Genomic DNA, 24,665 nt, shown 5'->3' with positions numbered 1-24,665 from the left:
GCCTTATATATTTAGGTGCTCCTATGTTAGGCACATATATATTTACAATTGTTATATCTTCCTCTTGATTGATCACTTGATAATTATGTAGTGCCCTTCTTTGTCTCTTTTAACAGTCTTTGTTTTAAAGTCTATTTTGCCTGATATAAATATTGCTACTCCACCTTTCCTTTGATTTCCATTTGCACAGAATACCTTTCTCCATTCCCTCACCTTCAGTCTGTGTGTGTCTTTAGAATCAAATTGAGTCTCTTGTAGGCAGCATATATACAGGTCTTTTTTGGTATTCATTTAGCCACTCTATGTCTTTTGACTGCAGCATATAATCCATTTACATTTAAGGTAATTATTGATATGTATGTTCTTACTGCTATTTGGTTAATTGTTTTGGGGTTGTTTTGTAGGTCTTTCTTTCCCTTCTTTTGTTCTCTTCTCTTGTGATGATGACTATCTTTAGTGTTATGTTTGGATTCATTTTCCTTTTTTTGTGTGTATATTAAAGATTTTTGATTTGTGGTTACCATGAGGTTTTTATATAGCTATTGATCTATCTATCTATCTATCTGTCTATCTACCTATCTATGGTTGTTTTAAGTTGCGGGTCTCTTAATTAAAATGCATTTTAACAACCCTGCATTTGTACTCTCCTCCCCTCATAATTAGTGTTTTTGATATCACATTTTACATCTAATTGTTTTGTGTATCCCTTAACTGCTTATTGTGGATATAGATGATTTTACTACTTTTGTCTTTTAACCTTCCTACAAGCTTTGTCTGTGGATGATTTCTTACCTTTACTGTGTGTTTGCTGTTACTGGTGAGCTTTTCATTTCATAATTTTCTTGTTTCTAGTTGTGGCCTTTTCTTTTTCACTTAGAGAAATTCCTTCAACATTTTTTGTAAAGCTAGCTTGGTGGTGCTGAACTCTCTTAGCTTTTGTCTGTAAAGCTTTCAATCTCTCCATCCAATCTGAATGAGAGACTTGCTGGGTAGAATATTCTTGGTTTAGGTTTTTCCCTTTCATCACTGTAGATATATCATGCCACTCCTTTATGGTCTGCAGAGTTTCTATTGAAAAGTCAGCTGAAAGCCTTATGGGAGTTCCCTTGTATGCTATTGCTCTTCCCTTGCTGTTTGTAATATTCTCTTTATCTTTAATTTTTATCATTTTAATTACAGTATATCTTGGTTTGTTCCTCTTTGGGTTAATCCTGTATGGGACTCTCTGTACTTCCTGGACTTGGGTGACTGTTCCCTTTCCCAGGTTAGGGAATTTTTCAGCTATTATTTCTTCAAATATGTTCTCAGCCACTTTCTCTCTCTTCTCCTTCTGGGACCCCTATAATGTGAATATTAGTGCGCTTGATGTTGTCCCAGAGGCCTCTTAAACTGTCATTTCTTTTCATTCAAAAAAAGTCCATTGTTGATGAACCACTGCAGATGCTTAAGGTGTCAGTCAAGAAAAGGAACTGAGTTACATGTCTTTGAATCTTTTTTTAATTAAAAAATGTTAAACTTTTAATTTTGAAATAATTTCAGACTTGTAAAAATAATACAAAGAATTTCCATATACCCTTCAATCAGATTCCCCAAATGGTAATGTCTTACTTAACTCCAGTCTAATTATCAAGACCAGGACATTAACACCGATGTAGTATTATTATTTAATTTATACACCTTATTCAAATTTTGCCAATTTTCCCCCTAATGTCCAGAATCCAATCCAGGATCACATGATACATTTAAGTGTCTATTATTTGTCCTCAGTTTTCTTTAAACATCTGGTTTTCTTTCATCTTTTTTGAGATTTTTGAAGGGTACTGGGCAGGTATTGTATAGACTGTCTTTCAGTTTAACTCTTTCTGTTATTCCCTCATGACTAAATTCAGGTTATGCACTTTTTTCAAGAATACCACAGAATTGGTTTCTGTGTCCTTCTCAGTACTAAATGCTTTCACTTTAAATTTAATTGCTTCTGGTGCTTTTTGTTGCCTCATTAAGATCCTCTTCTTCAGGATGCCAAATGGTGTTCAGCTCATGGAATCCACAGAAGAAGAAGGCAGGGGAAAGATTTATGAGATCCTCTAATTAGGCTGTAAGCTCCATCACTGGAAAGCTTTCAGAATCATGTCATTTTTTAGCTCCAAATCTTAGCACAGGGGCTGACATATGGTGTTTAGGGTTTGCTGAAGGAATGAATCACATTTCATTTCATTACCCCCAGACATTCAAAAGAGAATCTGAAAGAGGTGTAAAATCAGGATTTCCAGATTCATGTATTTGGGCTGCTGGGATGATGAAATTCCCAGAATAAGGAATATGCAAATCCCCACTGTACCTACTTCACAAACAAGGAGGCCTACTCCCTACCATTACTTCATTTTTACTATTTTTCTTTCACAAAAGGAAAAATATACCTGATTGTCCGCTGGAAAAAAAAAAAAAGGCACTGTGTGGCATGAGATTTGGCAATCGGAAGTAGCTCTCTGGAATAACAAGCAGTAGTTGTTTCACAGGTTTGTGCTAATGCATTACAATGGAAACCAAATACTGTTTCTCACCACTGACAAATTACTGTAAGATGCTTAGTCAATAATAAAAATGCAGTACTAGTTGGCACTATTCAAGAAAAATACCAACTTGCTATATATATAGAAATTATGAAAAAGCTTTTGCTCAGCAGAGATTAAAAACACAGTATTATTCCACAATATTTTTTAAGAATTTAACCCAGGTGGACAATATGTCTAAAAGGGTTAAGATTTAGTACCTGCCCTTAAGAAGCTTATGATCCTGTATATGTTTGTGCATATGCAGGGGAACAGACATAGAAATCAAATACTGAATGCAATTAGACCTAGATGGAGACACAGGTTTGTGAGTTTATGCTGCCAGAACACAGAAGGAAGGGCACTTAATTCTGTTTTGGGAAAGGAGTAACATTTGAAAGCATTTTCTGGATGGGTATTTCAGACTAAGAGAATACCATGAACAGGAGGTGAAACAAATGCATTTAGTATAATCCTATGCTATCATTAAAAATGACGTTTGGGTAATGAATCCAGAAAACATATCAAAGTCAGGCGTTAGAAAATGCATCTGCTGATATGACTCTGATCAGTAAAATTGGACTTTTTCAAAACAAACTTTACCTTCTCACACATGAACCTAAATGCACACTAAATTGACAGAACATCTATCAGACCAGAAACCAGATACCTAATCATCATGCACCATCCAGAAATGCAGCTTCCCAGGAAAATTCAAAATAGGGATGAGGTTTAGATTCACTGATATTTTGGACTTCCCTGGTGGTGCAGTGGTTAAGAATTCTCCTGCCAATGCAGGAGACACGGGTTTGATCCCTAGTCCAAGAAGATCCCACATTCCGCGGAGCAACGAAGCCCGTGCACCACAACTACTGAGCCTGTGCTCTAGAGCCCATGAGCCACAACTACTGATCCTGCGTGCCACAACTACTGAAGCCCACGCGCCTAGAACCCGAGCTTCGCAACAAGAGAAGCCACTGCAATGAGAAGCTGCGCACCACAATGAAGAGTAGCCCCTGCTCGCCGCAACTAGAGAAAGCCCATGCACAGCAAAGAAGACCCACTGCAGCCAAAAATAAATAAATAAAATAAGTTTATTTCAAAAATGTATATAAAAAAAGGATTCATTGATATTTCATGCAAGTCCATCAAGATTTATTTATCCATGAATCCTTACTACACTTGGAAAAGGCAGGCAAGTGTGTCCCCCATGACCACCTTTCCTGAATTCCAATCCAAACAGCCATACAAACCCTGAAGAAAAGCAGATATTTAGCCAGACTGGTCTTAACTGAAGCCAGCAGAGTATCTTGCTCAAAATGGGGGTTCATAGTGGGTGTTGAGATCCAAGAGCCTAATTAGGTAATTTTCCAAATTTCCATCCATTCTCTTCAACAGGACTTGTCAACAGAATCTTCACACTTCAAACACCCCTACTCTTTTTGAAGGGTACTCAATTTCAGACTCCAGTGCATGCCTTCCTATTCTGGAAGAATTGCACCTGTGATAACCTGGTTCTTCCACCATCTCAGCCTCAGTCACCGTGGAAGAGGAGAAGAATCTGAACTTTGATTCAAAGGCAGGATTTCTACGTGGGTCTACCTACAGGGAGAAAATGAAGGAAACCACGTGGACACCCAGACAAAGTCTTATGAGGGAGACACTTTGCACTCACTAATAAATTAGCATCCTGTTTTTACATGTCAAAAAAATGACATTTAACGTCTCTCCCTATGATACCAGCCTGTGTCACTGGTCTCCCTCTTCTGTTCGTTGAAAAGTGCAACACCTTTGGCAAGTGGGTGTGGCTTGGAGGAAGACGTTTCAGGGGCTGATAGAAGTTATATTCTAGGAAGCACTTATTTTCTTGTAGCACCATCCAGTTGCTGCATTTGAAGAACACTCTACTTGGTATTTGCCCTGTTATTTAATCTAAAGTCAGAGGGCCTGGAATTTTATTTTATTTTAATTTTGGTCTTATTTATACATGTTTAATTCACATGCACTCTTTTCCTTTTTTTTTGAAATAGAAAAACTTTTAATGACGTATAGTTGATTTACAATACTGTGGCAATCTCTGCTGTAGAGCAAAGCGACTCAGTTGTACACAGAGACATTCTTTTTTAATATTCTTGTCCATTATGGTTTATCACAGGTATTGTATACAGTTCCCTGTGCTGTACATTAGGACCTTGTTTTTTATTCATTCTGAATGTAACAGTTTGCATCTACCAACCCCAAACTCCCAGTCCACCCCTCTCCATCCCCTCCTCTTCCCTGGCAACCACAAGTCTGCTCTCTATGTCCACGAGTCTGTTTGTGTTTTGTAGATGTGTTCATTTGTGCCATATTTTAGGTTCCACATATAAGTGATATCATATATTTGCCTTTCTCTTTCTGACTTACTTAACTCTGTATGATAATCTCTAGTTGCATCCATGTTGCTGCAAATGGCATTATTTTGTTCTTTTTTATGGCTGAGTAGTATTCCATTGCATATATGTACCACATCTTCTTTATCCATTCACCTGTCAATGGACATTTAGGTTGTTTTCATGTTTTGGCTATTGTGAACAGTGCTGCTATGAACAGAGGGGTGCATGTATCTTTTTGAATTATAGTTTTGTCTGGGTATATTCCCAGGAGTGGGATTGCTGTATCATATGGTAATTCTGTTTTTAGTTTTCTGAGGAACCTCCATACTGTTCTCCATAATGGTTGTACCAACTTACATTCCCACCGACAGTGTAGGAGGGTTCCCTTTTCTCCACACAGAGGGTCTGGAATTTTAACCTGACCTGTGGACCAGAGAGGTTGAAAGTGCTTTACTCTTGGTTGATACTCACGTTGCCCTTCTGCCTGGGAGTCTGTCTGGCCCCTTTCCATAAACATTTTTTTTCCAACGCTTACAGCTCTTCAGTAGAAACTTGTTACATGAATCATCATTTGTGAAGTTGGAGAGTCACAGCTTCAGCTATTTGACAGGCTTCCCACAGTGAAGGCTTTGATCTCTAACACTCAGGAAATCTCGCAGCAAGCGGCTCTCCCATCTCTCCTTTCCTGCTGTACCGCCTCACACAGGGCTCTGAGGAGCACGCTCCTTCTCAGGTGATGGGCACTCCCTACTTGGTCTGTTAATAGGCAATGTGAGGCAGAAATAAGAGGACATAATTTTAACTTTGTCTTAGCGCCCATTTGGATGCTGTTATGGAGTGAATGTGTCCCACAAAATTCATATAAAATCTAATCCCCAATGTGATTATGTTTGGAGGTGGGGTCTTTGGGAGGTAATTAGATCCTGAGAGTGGAGTCCTCAAGAATGGGATTAGTGCCTTATCAGAAGAGGCCAGAGAGCTGGCTGTCTTTCTGTCACATGAGGCTACACCAAGAAGCTGGCCAGCTGCACCATCAGAGCACTCTCTCCAGAACCCAACCACACTGAAACCCTGATCTCAGACTTCCAGCCTGCAGAACCATGAGAAATAAATATCTGTTGTTGACAAAAAATAAAATAATGTTTATGGGTTTTATAACTATGGAAAATGTTTATGTAACATTTAGTTTAAAAAGCAGGATGAAAGACACAGAGACTACATAATATCAAGAAACTAAGATAATGTATTTTCAGGGAGAAAAAAATCTAGAAAGAAACACAGTGAAATGTTTCCAAGTGTTTTGTCTGAGTGGCCAATTAAAGCTTTTCTTCCTTTTTACTTTTCTGTATTGTTCTAAAATTTTACAAGTGTCATGTCTTACTTTTGTAAGACATACCTACAGTTCAGAAAGAAAAAAGAATATATATGAACTATTAGGGAATAGCAAGTAGATCCGTATGGCTGCATACAGTGTGAAACATTAGGAAATCAAGCTGGAAACACAGACTGAGCTAGTTGGTGGAGGGCCCTGGATGTCCTACTGCGGAGTCTGAGCTTGATTTCCAGGTAGCAGGGAGCTAGTGAAGTTACCTAGCACTGCATTTCAGCCTCCTTTGTTTCTTGGCCAATCAGCACTAAGGCAGAGGGCACATTTGTTCTCTCTTCTAGGAACTAGTCTTCCCATCATAAACTACAACTTTTATCCTAATGCATTCCACCTTTGTCCAACCTGAACGGCTCACTTCTTACCTGGGTCCCTATTTATTTCTGTAATGAAGATTGTACTCAGAGCTGTTCACTGAACCCTTTACGGCTTGGCTGGGAAAATAAGGCTTTGCTGCCAAGCATGAGCAGGGAAAGCCAAAGATCCTTCCACACGGGGATCAGGGTCCCACCTAAGGATCAACCACCACTTATCTCAGATACAGTATCAGAGCATCACAGAAGGAGCCACCTCTCCTGCGTAGGCTGGAGGAGGAAATGTTATACTCTTGGCCTTGACTTCAAACGTAGCAAGATGTCTAAAAGCTGGAGAACCAAAGCAGAGAAAATAGGTGGCTTTACTTGCCCAAGGCCAGTCACTAGCCGGGGAAGTATGCAGAAAGTCAAAAGAACAATGAATAAGTGATGCCTACAACATCCTACAATTGACCGCTGAACAACACAGGTTTGAACTGCACAGGTCCACTTATACAAGGATTTCTTTCACTAAATACGTACTAGGGTACTACACAGTTGGCAGTTGGTTGAATGTATGGATGTGGAACCATGGATACAGAGAGCTGACTGTAAAGCTATACAAGGATTTTTGACTGCATGGAGGGTAGGGCACCACAATCCCCGCTGTTGTTCAAGGGACAACTGTAGTAAAATAGTGCATCACAGAGTACAGGCTGGTAGGAAAGCAAGAGACACCAAAAAGGAGCTGAAAGAACAGGCAGGTGGCTGGAATGTTTGTGTAAGTGGGAGAGTCATAAAAATACAAGACCATGGTCAGCAGGGAGAAGTTCAGACTTGGGGATTCAGAGGTAAAGCATCTGCAGCTGATTCAAGGGCCAAGTAAGAGGTGCCCAGGGGGCACTGCAGTGCAGTGACGATGGGGTATTCTGGGGAAGAGAAGAAAGACCAAAGTCATCCAGGATGACATCAGGGGATGGGCAGGAGAGGAAGATGTCTAAGAACACAAGGGGCAGCATCCTGGAGGTGGGTAGATGATTAAAATAAGGATAGAAGAGGGGTGAATAAACAGAAAACCTAAGTGAAGGTACAGGCACACCTTGTTTTACTGCACTTTGCAGATATTGTGCTTTTTACAAATTGAAGGTTTGTGACAACCCTGCATAGTGCAAGTCTATTGACACCATTTTCCCAACAGCTCACTTCATGTCCCTGCATCACACTGTGGTAATTCTCGCCATATTTCAAACTTTTTCATCATTATTATATTTGCTACAGTGCTCTGTGATCAGTGATCTTTGATGTTGCTATTGCAAAAAGATTATGACTCACTGAAGGCTCACACGATGGTTAGCATCTTTTTAGCAATAAAGTATTTCAAAATTAAGGTATGTACATTTTTTACACATACTGCTATTGCACAGATTATAGTATAGTATAGACATAACTTTTACATGCACTGGGAAACCAAAAAATTCCTGTGACGCACTTTAATGCAATATTAGCTTTATGGCAGTGGTCTGGAACCAAACCAGCAGTATCTCCAAGGCATGCCTGTCATTAAGTGACAAAGGGGAATAACGTCTGGAAGAGGCAGTGAAGCTGAAATAAATGCCAACCTCACTTCCTAGTGCTGAAATATAGGAGAGAATGATTAGCTTCCACAACTCCACTATGATCATTCCTTCAAATTTAGGTTGACCACATTACAGATCACCTGAGAATTCCTGAAGTGAGAGAAGAAACGTTTTTCCCCCTATCAAACTGACTTATCCTAATAAATTATTGTACCCAAAAAGGAGTCTTGAAGAAGGGGAAGAGGTGAGAAGAGAGACACTCTCACAGTTTCATATACTTCTGGTGGGAATGAAAACTGGCATAACCTTTCTAAAATGCAATTTGGAAAACTGTATCAAGGGACACAAAGATACTTATATCCTTTGACCCAGAATTCTATTTCTTTGAGTTTATCCTAAAAATATTAAAGATGTACATACAAATGAACTAAAATATTTCAACAGTGTAAACCTAACAACAACCTAAAGGTATCAACAAACAAGGAAACAACTAAAACACTAGGCTGCAACCATGTGATGGACCGCTCTGCAGCTTTTAAGTACAATGTTTTCCAATTATTTATGAAAGAGTAAATGCTATATGAAACATTAAATTTTGTACGTTTCTTTACTGTTTAAAAATACAGTATATTAATATAAGATTTAAGGTACACTAAGGCCAACAGATCAGGAGACAAAAAGGTAGACTGCTACTCACGGTTCCCAGGAGGAGGAGGCATGCCAAGCCACATGGGGCCACAAGGGAAAGCACCAGGGCCAGTCAGGAGGCAGAGGGAGAGGGGCATCTGTGGGTAAGAGTCTCTACTGTGGTTTCTGTGGGAAGGAATGGGCAAGACAGGCTGAGCAGGTTTAGTTTGGGCTAGTTTGAATGATTTCAGCAGCCTGTGGGGCATCGGGGCTGTCCCTCGTTGTCTGGTACCTGGCCCAGGGGCAATTAGGACAGGCAGACAGTAGCCCAGAGTGTGAGATCCCAATGAAGGAGGTGGCCAGGGTGTGGGCTCTGGATTGGCTGGTGTGGTATTTGACAAGCGCACTCACAGGGCAAGTTGTTTACTCTCAGTGGGCGGATCCTGGGAGGGGCAGTCCCTCCCGAATCAGCAGGGTCCCACATGTGGAAACATCAGAATACAGAAAATAAAGAACATGGTGAATGCATTTATTTTCCTTAATTTAAAATTATTTGAAAATAAAAATTTTCAAATTTTCTACAACACATACTATTTTTTTAATTTAGAAAAAATAAACATTCCCCCCAAAGTTTTGTGTTATGCACAAGCCTTGGGCATTTTTTTGAAAGGATAAATTTATACCACTATTTGAAGAGTCATGTATGCGGCCCTTCTTATATTGTTTTTTTGTTTTTGTTTTTGTTTTTTACATCTTTATTGGAGTATAATTGCTTTACAATCGTGTGTTAGTTTCTGCTTTATAACGAAGTGAATCAGTTATACATATACATATGTTCCCATATCTCTTCCCTCTTGTGTCTCCCTCCCACCCTCCCTATCCCACCCCTCTAGGTGGTCACAAAGCACCAAGATGATCTCCCTGTGCTATGCGGCTACTTCCCACTAGCTATCTATTTTACCTTTGGTAGTGTATATATGTCCATGCCGCTCTCTCTTATATTGTTTTTTAAAGCCAAAGAGCAAATACAGACTGCTGACACCATGAACTTGTTGTTGCTGAAGATGTGAGAACACACTGAGCCACTTTCATGGCACATCTTAATGTTTTCCTATGAGAAGCGACAGGGAGTTTCTAATCAAATGCACACGAGTCCAGACTGACCCTTGTCCTAAACTGTGTGTGAAAGAGAGGTCTGTTGGCGAAGTATTTAAGGAAGAGTCAAGAAGAAATTTTCCACAAGCGTTACCTGCCTATAGAGGATTCCCTTTGTTGAGGAGGCAGGGAGAGTAGGTAACTGTTCTGATTTCTGAAAGTGGCAGCCACGCTGGATAACCGACTGAAAGCACCCATCAGGTACAATGTTTAATGCTCTGGAAAGAACTGTGACACCACAGAGTCCATAAAAGGCTGTTGTCTGTGGCAGGCAATAGCCACAGTCTGCCCAAAGCACAGCTTCTTCATGGGGAGTGACGAAGTAACCTGACAGCCTGTACTGATTTCTGACGATTCTCCTAAGGGAAGAACCTCCTGACTGTATGGCCTTCATGGAGCCCAGCTCAAGTTCAGCCCCCACTGCAGTAACACTGCTTCCCACACGTGAGCAGCGAACCAGGCACAGCCAAGAGCACTTCTGTCCAAGCTTCCCCACCTCATTGTGTGGCTCCAGGTGAGTGGTTGACCCTCTCTGTGGAGTCCTCATCTGTAAAATAGAGGTTATGATACCGACTAGAGTTCCCTTGCAGAGCTTTGATACGAAAAAAAATGAGATAAATGTTGAAGCCTCTTGGAATCTATGAAGTTTTGCTGGACAGATAGTAGGTAGGACATTAATTACTTATCTGAATTGGGTATAATGGGCTTATGGCCACGCAAAAGATCTAAATGGATACCGATGTGCACCTCTCTCTACCCTCACACAAACGGTCAGATTGAATGATGATGTAACTGTTAAAGATGACTGAGGTCTGAGTCAAATTAAGGGGCAGCTACAGAGCTAGATTAAACCAGAAGTACAGTATCAGATAATTCAGATCTCCGCATGAAAATCCTCATATAATCATTAAACAAGAAATTTCTCCCGCCGCTTCTGAAGAGGGTAATGTGAGACATTCATCAATAACCAAACACATAATTCAAAACTGTGATCGTTGCTGTGAAAAAAACAGCACGCTACTCAATATGCAGACCACCAGCAGTATGATCATTGCACAAGGGCTTTGACTACTGCATTTCACTGCTCAAAATTCAACTGTGGCTCCCCACTGAATTTTTTTTTAATTGAAGTATAGTTGACTTCCCACGTTATGTTAGTTTCAGGTGTACAGCTCCGCGCTGAAGTGTTTGTTTGATTATTTATTTTTTTGCGGTACGCGGGCCTCTTATTGCTGTGGCCTCTCCCATTGCGGAGCACAAGCTCCGGACGCGCAGGCTCAGCGGCCATGGCTCACGGGCCCAGCCGCTCTGCGGCATGTGGGATCTTCCCGGACCAGGGCACGAACCCGTGTCCCCTGCATCGGCAGGCGGACTCTCAACCACCACGCCACCAGGGAAGCCCCCCGCTGAATTTAAGATGACATGAAATACAAAGTTTTTCAGCCTCCCTACGAGCCTCACCGCATGCCGCTCTCTTACTCGTGACCCAGGCAACAGGCACAAAGCACTAAGTGACAGTCCCCAGCCATGTCATGTTCCCCCCTGGCTCTGCTTCTCTAGGCATGTTTATGCCTGGAATGCCCTGTCCCCAAATCAGGTTAACATAAACTTACTTGTCAAGACATGTTATCTCCACAAGAAGCCCTCTCTGACCACTGCCCCCCAAACCTGCCACCTAACTGGGGCCCCTCCTATGTAATCCAGTAGCACCTTGTAATTGATACCATCATTGAGCTGATCCCACTTCACTGTAATTATCTTGTCACTAGTCAGTCTCTCTCACCAGACACAGCTCCTTGAGGGCAGGGACCATGTTTGTATTCCCAGCTTAAAACAATCCCTGACACACCACCCACACTCAATAATTGAGGAAATGACGGATTATTCAATTAACTAGTATTAGGTCAATTCCTTACCTATTTGGAAAATATTAGATCTCTATTTCCCGCTATTTACCAAAATAAATTTGTGCTGGATGAATGAGTTAAATGTAGGAAAATAAAATCATAAAAGTATAAAGAAAAAAATATGTGACTGTTTACATAACCTTAAAGTGAGGACTTTCAAAGTATGAGGCCAAAGGTAAAAACCGCAAAAGAAATGATTACATTAAAAAGTTAAAATTTCTACATATCAAAACCCACCATAAAATTAAGACATGAAAAAACCAGGAAAAGGTTTCCCCAAGCCCTTCCCTCCACCCCAATCCCAGGCAAACAGTGACTTGCTTTTAGTTTTTTAACCATTTGTTTGCATTTTCTAGATTTTATATAAATAGAATCATATGACATACCCTTTTGAGTCTGGCCTCTTTCCCTCATAATGATTTTGAGATTCATCCACGTTGTTGTGCGGTTTTATTGCCAATTTGTTTCCCCTTGGGTGGGTATCATATTTTGTGTATCCACGGAATTCATTTGTTGATGACCATTTGGCTTATTTCCAATTTTTGGCTACTGTAAATAAGGCTGCTTCAAATATTCATGTACCAGTCTCTGCTTAGACAAATGTTTTCCTTTATCTTGGGTAAATACTTAGACACAGAACATGGGTTGCAAGGTAGGTACATGTTTACATTTTGGGGAAACTGCCACACTGTGTCCCTAAGCGTTTATGCCATTCCACGTTTCCACTAGCAGTATCTCAGAGTTCCAGCTGCTCCATCCTCACCAACAACTGGCATTGTCAGCCTTTTTAACTTTATTCATTCTAATGAATGCGTTGTGCGATGGATTACATAGTAATCCATGTAATTTTAAGATGTTTTTATTAGTTGAAAAGGTTACTTCTTGGAAAGCCAAAAAGTCTCTCTGTAATTTCTATCCAACATCCCTATGTCTGATGAGTCTAATAAGTTTCAATTCAGTTGCAAGTACTTGCATACTTACTACTGTGCAAGGCACTGGGCCTTCACTTTAAACTGTTGATTCGGGCTTCCCTGGTGACGCAGTGGTTGAGAACCTGCCTGCCAATGCAGGGACGCGGGTTCGAGCCCTGGTCTGGGAAGATCCCACATGCCGCGGAGCAACTGGGCCCGTGAGACACAGCTACTGAGCCTGCGCGTCTGGAGCCCGTGCTCCGCAACGAGAGGCCGCGACAGTGAGAGGCCCGCGCACCGCGATGAAGAGTGGCTCCCGCTCACCACAACTAGAGAAAGCCCTCGGACAGAAACGATGACCCAACACAGCCAAAAATAAATAAATAAAATGTAAACTGTTGATTCATTCATGTAATTTTAGAACTGTAACTAACATTAGAGATGGTCTAGTATAGCTCCTTCTTCTTCCAAGAAAGAAACAGAATTCCATAGTTGATTAAGTTCCTTGCCCTTTATCATACAGCCAGACATTGATGGAGGAGGGACTGCTATGTAAGTCTCCTGATTCCCAGGTAGGGATTTTCTCGAGTAAACCCAAATCTGTCTTTTCTACGGGCTGCTGTTAAGTCACATCTTTACCATTTCATACGTCTGCATTTTGTTTTACACTGAGGTGCTGGCCCTTTTTTTGTTGTTAAGTTTAATCTTCTTTGGTATCACCCTATAAACATCTTTTTGGATTCAGAATCTGTCTACCAGATTGACTAAGCCTCCTTAAAATACGCCATCTGCAAAAGTGACCAGCATGACATTTACATTTTCAAACCAAATGTCCGGCTGGCATGTTTAACAGCAACAACAAAAAGCCAAAGAGGGAAGAGTAGGGAATTATTCACTGTGACCAAATACAGCATAGACAAAGCGAGAGCTCAAGTCAGAGTCACAGAGGTAAGCCAAAGGTTGACACTAGGGAAGAGATGTGAATGGTCAGAGTGGACTCAAACAATCACTCAGCCATAGGAGAAAGGATCCACTTTGGGTTGGGGAAAGCAGTCTGGGAGTACGACAGTGAACAATGCAAGGGTGTCAGAGAGCCTCAGGGATTAAGTGGTGTTCGCTGCATGGACTATGTTGGGTCTCCTGGCTTAAAATGGGCCAGAGGGCAATCTGGTTTCCTATATGACACATCCCTGCTACTAGTAAGGAGGGGCCAGGGATCTCCCAGGCTCGCTCTGTGCAAAGGCATTTATATTCCAGAGCACGTGTGAGGTAACATGTGGATTTGCTTACATCATCCCCATCTGACTAGGTACTAAAAATGGCTTTAAAATAAGCAGGTGCCCTGGATCTCCTGCATGGCATATGCTAAGGCCCTCCATATCTGGTCATGAGGGCGCAGTGCTCAGGGTGGAACACAAACCAATTGCATGGGTGTGAATGGGAGGAGTAGGATACAGGAGGATAGGAAATTTATGGCTTCTAAACCTTAGAATGAGCTAAAAAGACAGTTCCCCAGTGTGCAGCACAACAGTACAACACAACAGGTAGAAAGGGCATGGGAGGAAAAGAGCTAGCCAAGTCCCCTATTGGCCTAGTCACCTGGTGAGTGGAACCTGTCAGCTGTGGCCCTTGGACATCCTGCATGTCGTGCCATCAGTACATACTCATCAAGCTCCTGTGAAGCAGACACCGTGCTGTAGGGGCTGAGAATATGATGGTGACCAGAGACCGCTCCTTCATGGAACTGGAAATCTGATCGATCCTCCTGTAATACCTGGGATTCTACCAGGTATTAACCAAAGGCTTGAGTGCTGCTGGGGGTGCGGTGAAATGGAAAAAAAGGACAAATTATTGGGAAAAGGCATCATTTACGCATTTCAATGAATAAAATCTGGAACGTGATCTTAAATGTTAAGGTTCACAGCCCACTCGCTTGCTGTATGACATTCAACGCCAAAGATGTTATTCCTATAGACTTTTAACAGTTCCTAAGTTCGTTCATTTGTTAACGAGTTGTTTCTCATCTGATAGAGTGGGGAAGTGGAAGATTCTCTTGGCTAATTCTTTATTTACTATTTGATTCAACTACTGTTTGATTGACCTATATTCAAAAGTACTGCCTTTTAAGTATCTGTTTTGATCTGGAAAAAAACAAACAACTTTTGCTCAAAAAGATAAAAATTACTATAAAATATAAAACCCTAAAAATATACACCTGATTTTCTTAATTTGCAATAAAAGATTAAGAGGAGGGAAAGGGAACAAAAGACATTATCCTGTCCAATTCACTCACCTTACAGTTGAGGAAACTGAGGCTCAGAGTGTGAAACAAGATGCCCAGCTGTGTGTTACACTACAGTTTCAATAAAAGAAACAGAACTTAAATACAGTAGCCTCTTTTGGAGAAACAGTTCTCATGCATGTCCCACTCTCAATCACTACAGAAATTCAAAAACAAAAACAAAAGCACTCAATGCCACTGGGGAAGGCAGTCCTCCCTCCCTCGAGCTTTTAGCAAGCAAGCGGTGGGTAGCGCTTTTGGGGGAGGGAGCACACTACTGCAGTAATATACTGAGGAAAGCTATAAACACAGTGAGCCTGGATTGCAGTAAGACATTTTTTTCAAAGATGGAGAGTAGTGAGCTACTTTAATTCTCCAATATAGTCTTGAGCAAAAAAACGGATGAGAAGAGATTTTCGGCAGGAACATCAGTTAGGCAGCACTCCCTGCAGTAAACCAGACTGGTCAGGAGAGTGACAGGAAAGGGGATTAAGTCACTATGCTGGGCGAGATCACAGCTGCTGCTGCTGTCAGCATCCCCACTTCCACCACCACCACCAGTTAAATAATCTTGTGCTGAATCTTTACACGCCAGGCACTGTGACCTTTACATACCTTACTTCGTACAATCCTCACAACAGCCCTATGGCGATGGTTTAGTGTACAAGGAAACAGCCTCAGAGGAATGAAGTAACTTGCTGCCGCGGTCTTTCGTGTCAGCTTGGCTGGCTACAGTCCTCAATTCACTCAGTCAGATACGAATCTAAGTGTTGCTGTTGAAGGTATTTTGTAGATGTGATTAAACTCTATAATCAGTTGACATTAATAGGGGTGACTGTCCTAGATTAGGGTCAGGGTTAGAGTAGGGCTAGGGTTATCTAGGGTTATCCTAGATGATATGGGTGGGCCTGATTTTATCAGTTGAAAGGCCTTAAAAACAGAGCTGAGGCTTCCCTGAAGAAGAAACTCTGCCTACGGACAGCTGCTTCGGCCTGTGCCTGAGAGCTCCAGCCCGCCTTTTCTGATGGCCCATCCTACGAATTCCAGGCTTGCCTGGTTTGCTCCCACATTTGCATAAGCCAATTCCTTGTAATAAATCTCTTAATATACATATCTCCTACTGGTTCAGCTCCTCTGGTTGAACGCTGACTGGTACACATGCCAAAGATCACACAATTATTAGGTGAAAGAGTTCACATTCTTCCAAAGCCAAAAGTAGGCCAGTGTTCCACACTCCCTCCCAACGGGAGTTCAGTTTTAGACATCAGAACATCACAGAAATGGTACCTCATCCAGAGGTCTAGCAGGCTTTGAAGAAAAGGATAAAAGCTCTGGAGGCCAGTCTGCCTGGGTTCAAATCCTGGTTCTGCTACTTACTATGCACACTTTACCTTGGGCAATGTACTTAAAATCTGTGTCTCAATTTCTTCCTCAGAAACATGGAACAATAATAGTACCAACTTTATAGATTTGCTGAAGATTCGTGAATCATACCACGTCAAGCATTTAGACAACTAGCACAGAGTAAATCCTCAATAAAGGCTAAGAATTATTCACTCTTTAGAAGAGCCAAAAAGTGAGAATGATCCATGCTAAGCTTTTGAAATGGGGCAAAGCGGGAAGAGAAACACCCAGAATGACTCGAAGGAAATCGGAGTCACGGGAAACCACGCAGTTATGATGCAGAATATAATCAGAGTGATATAAGCACCTAAGAATGCTTCCCTGACGACGCCTGTTGCAGAAAAGGCCAATCTTCCAGAGGCATTATAACCTCATCCAGGATGGCAAAAGCAAGAAAAAGCAGTTCATTCAGAATTTGTTCCACACTGAGACAGAAAGTTCCCCTAACCTGGTCCAGGCCTGACTGATCCTCATGCATAAGAATGCGGGGTTCAGCATTTTCAGTATCAGCTGCTTTCTCCTAAAGTCACAGAAACATCTTTAGATTTTGATGGGCTACCCCACAGCACTGTTACACAGGAAGATACAACGCTGGCACAGTACATAGGAAACACAGTGTAGGCTATTATCATGAATAACATTAGTCAGGTATGATCTGATGTGCAAAATTCGATACAGAACCTACAAAACATATCATGGTTCTTCACATCTAAAGTATCAACAAAGTAAGACACCTTCAGTTAACTTTGGGGAAAAAAAAATTTGTCAGTGTGCACAAAAATATTTGTGTATCTCTTCACCCAATGGTGATTAGTCTAGAAAGAAGGAGACCCTTTAAAAGGGGGTGGGGCGGGAAGCACTGCCACTGCAACAGGAAAACGCTGAAGTCCTAAAACTGAAACACAGTATGAGTTTTAAAAGTAATAAAACCCAACATGACATTTATGACTTCAATATTATCTACAGATAATATCTAACATACCATAGTTATAATGATGATTAGAATCTAAAGCTGCCTTCGGGCTCTTCCTAAACGAATAGCTAACAAAAAATTATTTTAAAACCTCTTGATAAAGAATTCGGCCTAGACGTCTTCTAAAATTTGAGGTGTGAATTCGAACGTCCTTCTAAGATCTGGCTGCTTGGTTTGCGACCACATGTCCCGGAGGTGGCAACGGTTACTGCTGCTGAAAGGAACTGACAAGCCAAAAGCTCTATGTGAACTCAAGTTGAAAAGTAAAGAAAAGAGAATTGTCCTAAAGAAACCACTAGTGCCATGATGCCTGGAAAATTGAGTCTGGTCTCTCTTCTCTAGGTCAGTGCTGTTGTCTGGATGACTCATTCCAGAAGAGATGGCCTCCCTACAATGCAATACGGTTTGTCTCCCTGGTAGTGTAAGCACTGCCTACCTTTGGGTACCACGTAACTCAGAGAGGAAATCCAATACTCCAACCAGGGAGCTGGGAAGAAAAGACAAATGTAGAGCCGGAGACTGCGTTCAACTTTTTCAGTAAAAACTATTCTCTAGATTTTGACAAAACAATTACTAATCTTCACTATCTTCTATGCCTTTAAACATATATTGATCTCTGCTGTGAAAAGCGTTCAATTTCAGTTCTGCTCATGGTATGCTGATCTCTCTTTCACAATCTGTATTTCTATAAAATACATACGGCTTTGGTACCGTCTAGGCTCAACAACAACCTCTTCTCCCTATATTCTCCTCTCCTAAGAAAAAAAGATGCAGAGGTATTTTGATATATATATAAGAGCTTCTGCTTTCGAGTAACTTCTAAGCCAGAGATCCTCTGCACGGTGTCTGAATCAAAATAAGAACATCTTCTGATGTTATCACACACAGGTGTTTCCAGGAGTGCTCTTTTCACATTAGGAACATGTTCTGACTTGCCTGGCAATGGATTCCTTTTGGTTTATAAATCTTCACTGTTTGTTTTGGAAGTCAAGGTTGAGAGCCTGGTGCAGCCCTGTCCCGTGCAGCTGCACGGGAAGGGTCTGAGATCAGGCCAGGAGCACATGTCCATAGGAGGGGCACATCAGCGACGGGGACAGTGGAACAACATAGGTCATTACATTGAACAGATGATGCAAGTCCAGAAACCTGCTTCTCAACTGGCTGCAATGGGAATAAATGAAATAGCACTAGTGAGGCTTTTCAGAAGAAAGAATGTGAAATGGATTTAAAGATATAAGCAGCTACTTTTTTTCAGGGAAAAGAGGATGAGAGAAAGTAGTGTCCCAGGTGCACTTGGAGTGAAGGCTAAGACCATACAACTAATCATCTGCCGAGAACCAGGATCTCTGATTTTTTTCTTTCTGATCAGAAACATGCCACAAGTAGCCTTTCAGGGTGATACAAACGCTCTCTTGCTGGCCAGGGACCCAAAAGAAGCTACATGGATCTTTCCTTTTGGAGAGAAGGCAAATCACCAGGCTGTAACTCAGGCTTTCTGTGTTAACTGTCCTGCCACATCACAGGCGTGGGAGTGGAAGCCCTCGATGGCACTAACAAGACAACGACAGGCCAGTTCTTCCTTTTCCACTTTTCCTGGCCAGACCCAAAGGATCTTAGCAACAGTTTTTCCAAGCACATCACTGACAATTTTCCACATCCATGCCTAGTCTCTGTCCTGGAGGACCCTCTTCTGGGCTGCTAAACAAGAGTTGTCTAGTCACCAATACTAAACTTGACCTCTTCTCTAAAAGCCTTCTCTGAGTCCCTCCCCCACAAACTAGGTATAATTTTTCCCAACTTTGGGTGAGGAGGCTCACTCCTAGCAGTTAAACTATAGATTTTGCTAAGGTCTATCTTACACGACACATCAGGCTTTTCACCTTGCCTAATACATCTTATAAGCTCTTTAACCCTTTTGCTTGATTTATCCATTTCTTTATCTCTGTTTGCCTAGAACAGTAGTAAGTACGTACTGAATGGATACTTTGTGAATGAACCAGCCCTGCCTGTACCTCAAACCAATATTCACTTAAAATCGATAAAACTTGATTAGGTACTTAATAGGTACGAGGAGTTGAAGACTGTAAAGATGATCAAGAACCAACCCTGTTCTCCTAGGAATGTGCCACCCAAGGATGGAGCTAAGATGCGTACATATGCCGTGGCACGCAGGCACAAATGTTCTCATAGGCACACCAAAATCTACAGTGTGGAAATAGAAGGGGAGAATCATTTCCATCTAGGGATGAGGGAAGTTCTGGGAAGGGTTCATGAGGAGAAGAAGAAAAATCATTTGTTGAACATCAGATTTCACTATACAGTTTGGAATCATCTCATTTAATTCACCATAACTCTCCAAGGTAAATTTTTAACCCCCATTCTATAGATGAGGAAATTGGGGCTCAGAGCAGTTAAATAATTTGGCTGAGGTCACATAGCTAGTATATAAACTCGCACCCACATTCCCAATGGCCTGGCTCCAAAGCTTGTGCTGATTTTCCTACACCAGATCTTCTGCTCCACAGGCGGACGAAACATAGTGATTCCTGAGTTCGGCCCTCAAGACTCCTACAGGCCCATCTGGAGAGAGGGCAAGACAGTCCAGGAGCAGTGAACAGCCTAAGCAGAGGCCTGGACGTGGGACCGTTTAAACCGTATGGGGAAAGGCACATAACTGAGTCTAGTACGTGTAAGGGAGACACAGTGGAGATGTTTTGGAAGAGAAAGTTGATCGATGCTTCTCTACTTTCCCTGTAATAGGCTCAGAATATACAGTAAAGCATGCTTCTTACCTAAGTAAAAATATTAATAAAATATTGTAAGTAAAACATTTGGAATGTATTGGAAATTGCTGTTTTATAGCAATCATCTTGACCCTCAATTGTAAGTATCCTATCATGCAAACCATGTTAAGAGGAAGAATGAGTCTCTATGTCCTTTTCCTTCAGTCTTCTTTGTTTTTCTCTCTCTGTAAAGACACTATCTAGAGATTTAAATCATAAGATTAAAGACTAGAGAAACGAAATACTAATTTACTTAGATAAATGACAAATTTCTTATCATGCCAACCAACATTTAAGTATTTTCAAATGAGAATTTTAACATTATATAACTGGACTGATTTAAATATTTTAATTAGTTTTAAAATATTTTAAGGTTAAAAATTGCAGGCTGGGTAAACGAGATATTATAGCCTAAAGTGATATAACACTACGTGTCAGAGACCAGTAAATGTGACTTCACTCGAGTAAGAGAAGAAAACAGGGCGGGGAGCGTGTACAGCCAAGTGCTTCATAAATTAGCAGTAACTATCCAGAAACACTACACACTACTGCAGAGAACATCTTTCACCTGGGGTCGCAGCTCCACTAAGCTTAAATTGTACGTTCTTCTAAGCTCTCAGAGCCTCCTGCCGCCTGGAAGGAGAGAGGCATTGGGTGAAGCAGGGGGTACAGAAGGGCTGAGATTTGGGGGGAGCCACTCCATACAGCAGACTTGCAAAAACCAGAGCAAGAAATCACTGTCTCAAAGCAAAGGCAGATGGCTCAGGTACACTTGTCTCCTGTGGGGCACCTGGCTCACTGAGCCACTGGTGATGCTGATGCTGACCCAGATCCCAGGCACCTGTGTTACTCAGCTGTCTGGTGGAAATCTGCAGGTCTTCAGCTCAATGGGGCAACTGAAGTCAGGGCTATAGAATGAAATGTTATCACCTTGGTTATGATGTCCTGAACATTATGTAAAGGGAGAGGTTTCGAAAGGATGCTCTAATCAATGTTCACTGCACAGAAAAAGATCATGCTTTTTAGAACCAGGAAGTCTTTCCACAAGGAAAAAAGTACACTGAAATCACTGTATTTACAAATATTTTGGTTTTCCCATATATTTTTTTTATTTTTTGCGGTACGCGGGCTTCTCACTGTTGTGGCCTCTCCTGTTGCAGAGCACAGGCTCCGGATGCACAGGCTCAGCGGCCATGGCTCACGGGCCCAGCCGCTCCGCGGCATGTGGGATCTTCCCGGACCAGGGCATGAACCCGCGTCCCCTGCATCGGCAGGTGGACTCTCAACCACTGCGCCACCAGGGAAGCCCTCCCATATATTTTAAACATTAAATTTCTTTTTATTTCTCCTGGAGTCAAACTTTGATGGGTGGCAGTCCCTACCCTCCCTTCCTTCTCTCCCCCATCTCTCCTCACCTCCATCCCTCCTCAGCCCTCCCCCCTTTCCCCCAGTGCTCCTTTTCTTACTTCCCCATTCCCTCCTCCGCCTCGTTCTCCCTCGTCTCCTCCCCCTCTGTCCTCCCCTTTACACCCTTTCTACCCGGCTACTTCCCTCTCTCTCTCCTCCTCTCTCTTTACTCCACCCCTCCTCTCCTCACTCCTCCTCCCCCTTCTCTCTTTTCCTCTCCCTAAAACATGTGAAAAGTAATTTTAGTCCATCCTGGTTTATCCTGAGTAATGCACGTCAGGCTGAAACTTTGCCTAAGGATCTAGGCCAGGAAAAGGAGTTTATGCAAAGTTGATTAAGACATGACTTTTGATGTCACGAATGACAAAAATGAACTTAAGCCACTATAACTACACCTCAAAAGAGTTGGATCTGATAACATCACAGGTGAGAACATGGGACGGTAAGGTAAAAGATAGGGGTGGAGGGAAGGGAAGGTGAGAAAGCTGCCCCTCAGATGCCTAGACCGAAGAGCAAGTCTGGCAGTCAGTCGTGGGAAATGTGCTGCTCCCCCAAGATTGGCTGCTTCCTAACTCCAAGGATTCTGGAATCTGTTACCAGGAGGACGCCCAGGCACTTGACAGCTTGCTTAATCTTGGTGTTTACCATAGCCTGTCAAAAACAAGTGAGCAGGCAATTATGTACCAGCTGATTTCGGGTGGCCATCTTCAAAACCAGGCGCCCAGTTTTTTCAGCAGTGGAACCAAACCATGGGGAGGTTTCTCCATACACCAGTCTTAGATTTTTTTTTTTTGGCCCCGCTGCACAGCATGCAGCATCTTAGTTCCCTGACCAGGGATTGAACCCGTGGCCCCTGCAGGGGAAGGGCAGAGCCCTAACCACCAGAACTCCAGGGAATTCCCAGATTTTTATTTTACCGTGAGGGCCTGAATGTCAAATTGCCTAGGAAAAAGGAATCTGCAAGGATTTTGTGCCAGGGAAAAAAACCATGGCCCTGGATTCTGACATTGAGAATTCTGTTTTGTTTCAGTTTTCTTCTCCAGGAATGGGAGAACTTGTAACAATATTTTTTTTCTCCCTCTTTAGATAAAGAGGGTGTCTGGAAGTGAGCACACTGCTCATCAACCAGCCAGCCAGCCAGGAAAGAAAGGAGAGCAGCCCAGGCAGTAGTCACAGATTTGAACTTCAGGTTTGTCAATTTCTGGCTACAGCCTCAGTGTTCTCACCTCATCTATGAAAGGGAGATAATATCTCCTACATCACAGGGCTGCTGTGAGGCCACAGAAGGTCTCCCTCATGCAATGCCTGGTACATAATAGGACCTCAATAAACGCTGGCCCTTCCGGCCCCCATGGAAACTTTGCTCCTCTTACCTAAGAAAGATTAGTGTTGACCACTCCCAAGTTAACATCTGGTATTCAGCTAAATATCAGTAAACTTTGTCCAAATACTTGTCATAAGACTTACCTGGTGAAAGCCCTGTTTTGAATTGGTAGGTATATTTTCACATGTCTTTTTTTCAGAAAAGCCCAAATAGTCTTTCAATTTGGCCAATTTCAGCTTGTGTGCAACAACACTTTCTTAATAGGCTAAACGAGATTCATTACTTTCACAAAGCAAATTGAAGCTGTAAACTAATAACTATATTAAGCTAATATTTACAGCATACTTACTATTTCCCAAGAACTGAGCTAAGCACTTTATAGGTATTTAAATATATTCATATCTCCTTTAATCGTCACTATTCTATAAGACAGATACTATAATTATCCCCATTTTACAGATGAAGAAACTAAGGCTAAATAGCAATAACTTAACCCAGGTGACAGAGTAAAGGGCAGAGTTCAGTCACAGCCAGAGCAGAGAGGATGTCTGAGCTTAAAACGATGCCTTCTCTTTTCAAACCAGTGCTTACTCACATCTTCATATCGTCCAGAAAGACTTCAAATATTCACATGACAGAATTTTAGAAATCTCTGCATGACCCAAATCCCCACAACTGTATTAGATTTTTCAAAAGCACCTCTTCTCATGATGCTGTATTTCAGAGAACAATCTAAACTCATCACAATATTCCAAAAGGAAAGTGGAAATTTAATAAACTGCTTCCCTGAACTTCTCTCTGCCAGTCTTCCTTTAGCTATTTCTATGGTTTTTTTCCCTGCCTCCTGTTCGTCTTAAGTAACAAATATTTTATGATCAGCCCATAATTACATGAGTAGTCATACGGAAGAGACCGCCAGTGAATACCAAAGAGAGGAAAAAGACGTAGCAACGCTTCCAGCTCAAGTCACAAAAACTCCAAAGAAATATAAAACGAAACAAACCAATTCCACTGATGGCTTTCCTAAAGCTGTAGTGGCACAAGATCCGCCTCTCGCTGACAGAGAGCTGTTGCGGTGCCATCTGTGGTTTTCGAGAGTACGAAGTGCGGGGAGCCCTGCCTCCCCGCGCTCGTCTGCCGCTGGGCAGTTTTTGAAGAAGGGAACAGAAGTGAGTATTTCCAGTTCAGAGGGGATGGGCTCGCAGAGCCCGAGCTCCTTTAATGGCTGCTGGCAACTGGTTTATACACGGGAAAAACGAAATCTAATAAGTCCGCACAGCAGTCCCTGCAGACGGCGAAGTGAACGCCCAGTGGTGGGCGGGGTCAGGCTGCTCGCCATCACAGGGTGGATGGTCCCTCGCCAGCTCACCTTCGTCGACACGTCCGGCCCGGGGCCAAGAAACTGGGCTGCTGGCAGTCCGAAAGCCGGCGGCGACCGCGGGCGTCACTCCCCGCCTCCCGGTCTCGGGGAGGATGCGCGGAGCGACGCACCGCACCTGTACCGCAAGGAACGACCTTGGCCCCAGAGGCCACAGCAGGTGATGCCGGGCCGGAGGACAGCCCCCCCGCAAAGTGCGCCCACCTGGCGTCGCCGTGCCGGCCGCTTGCCCCTCAGCCTGGCCCGAGCGCCCCTAGCGCATCGGGCGCCGCTCCCGCAGCTGGAGCCACGCGCCCGCAGCCTCACCTCTCGCCGCCTCCTCCTCTTCCGTCGCCAT

At 42.5% G+C, this 24,665-nt stretch overlaps 1 protein-coding gene across 1 annotated transcript in view; it reads right to left on the bottom strand.

Moving 5' to 3' along the window:
- BMAL2 (basic helix-loop-helix ARNT like 2) overlaps nt 1-24,665 on the bottom strand; it is a gene marked incomplete at its 5' end in the record, with an annotated part of 87,458 nt that extends 62,793 nt beyond the window's left edge. Inside the window, one exon of the mRNA XM_082666810.1 lies at nt 24,635-24,665. Within this exon, the coding sequence (XP_082522936.1) occupies nt 24,635-24,665 (31 nt within the window). The remainder of the gene's footprint in view (nt 1-24,634) is intronic.

This window comes from Grampus griseus, assembly GCF_964374135.1.
Source record: "Grampus griseus genome assembly, chromosome: 11".
Lineage (NCBI taxonomy): Eukaryota > Metazoa > Chordata > Mammalia > Artiodactyla > Delphinidae > Grampus > Grampus griseus.
The sequence above is the reverse complement of the archived record's forward strand: the minus strand, read 5'-3'. Positions and strand labels throughout refer to the sequence as shown.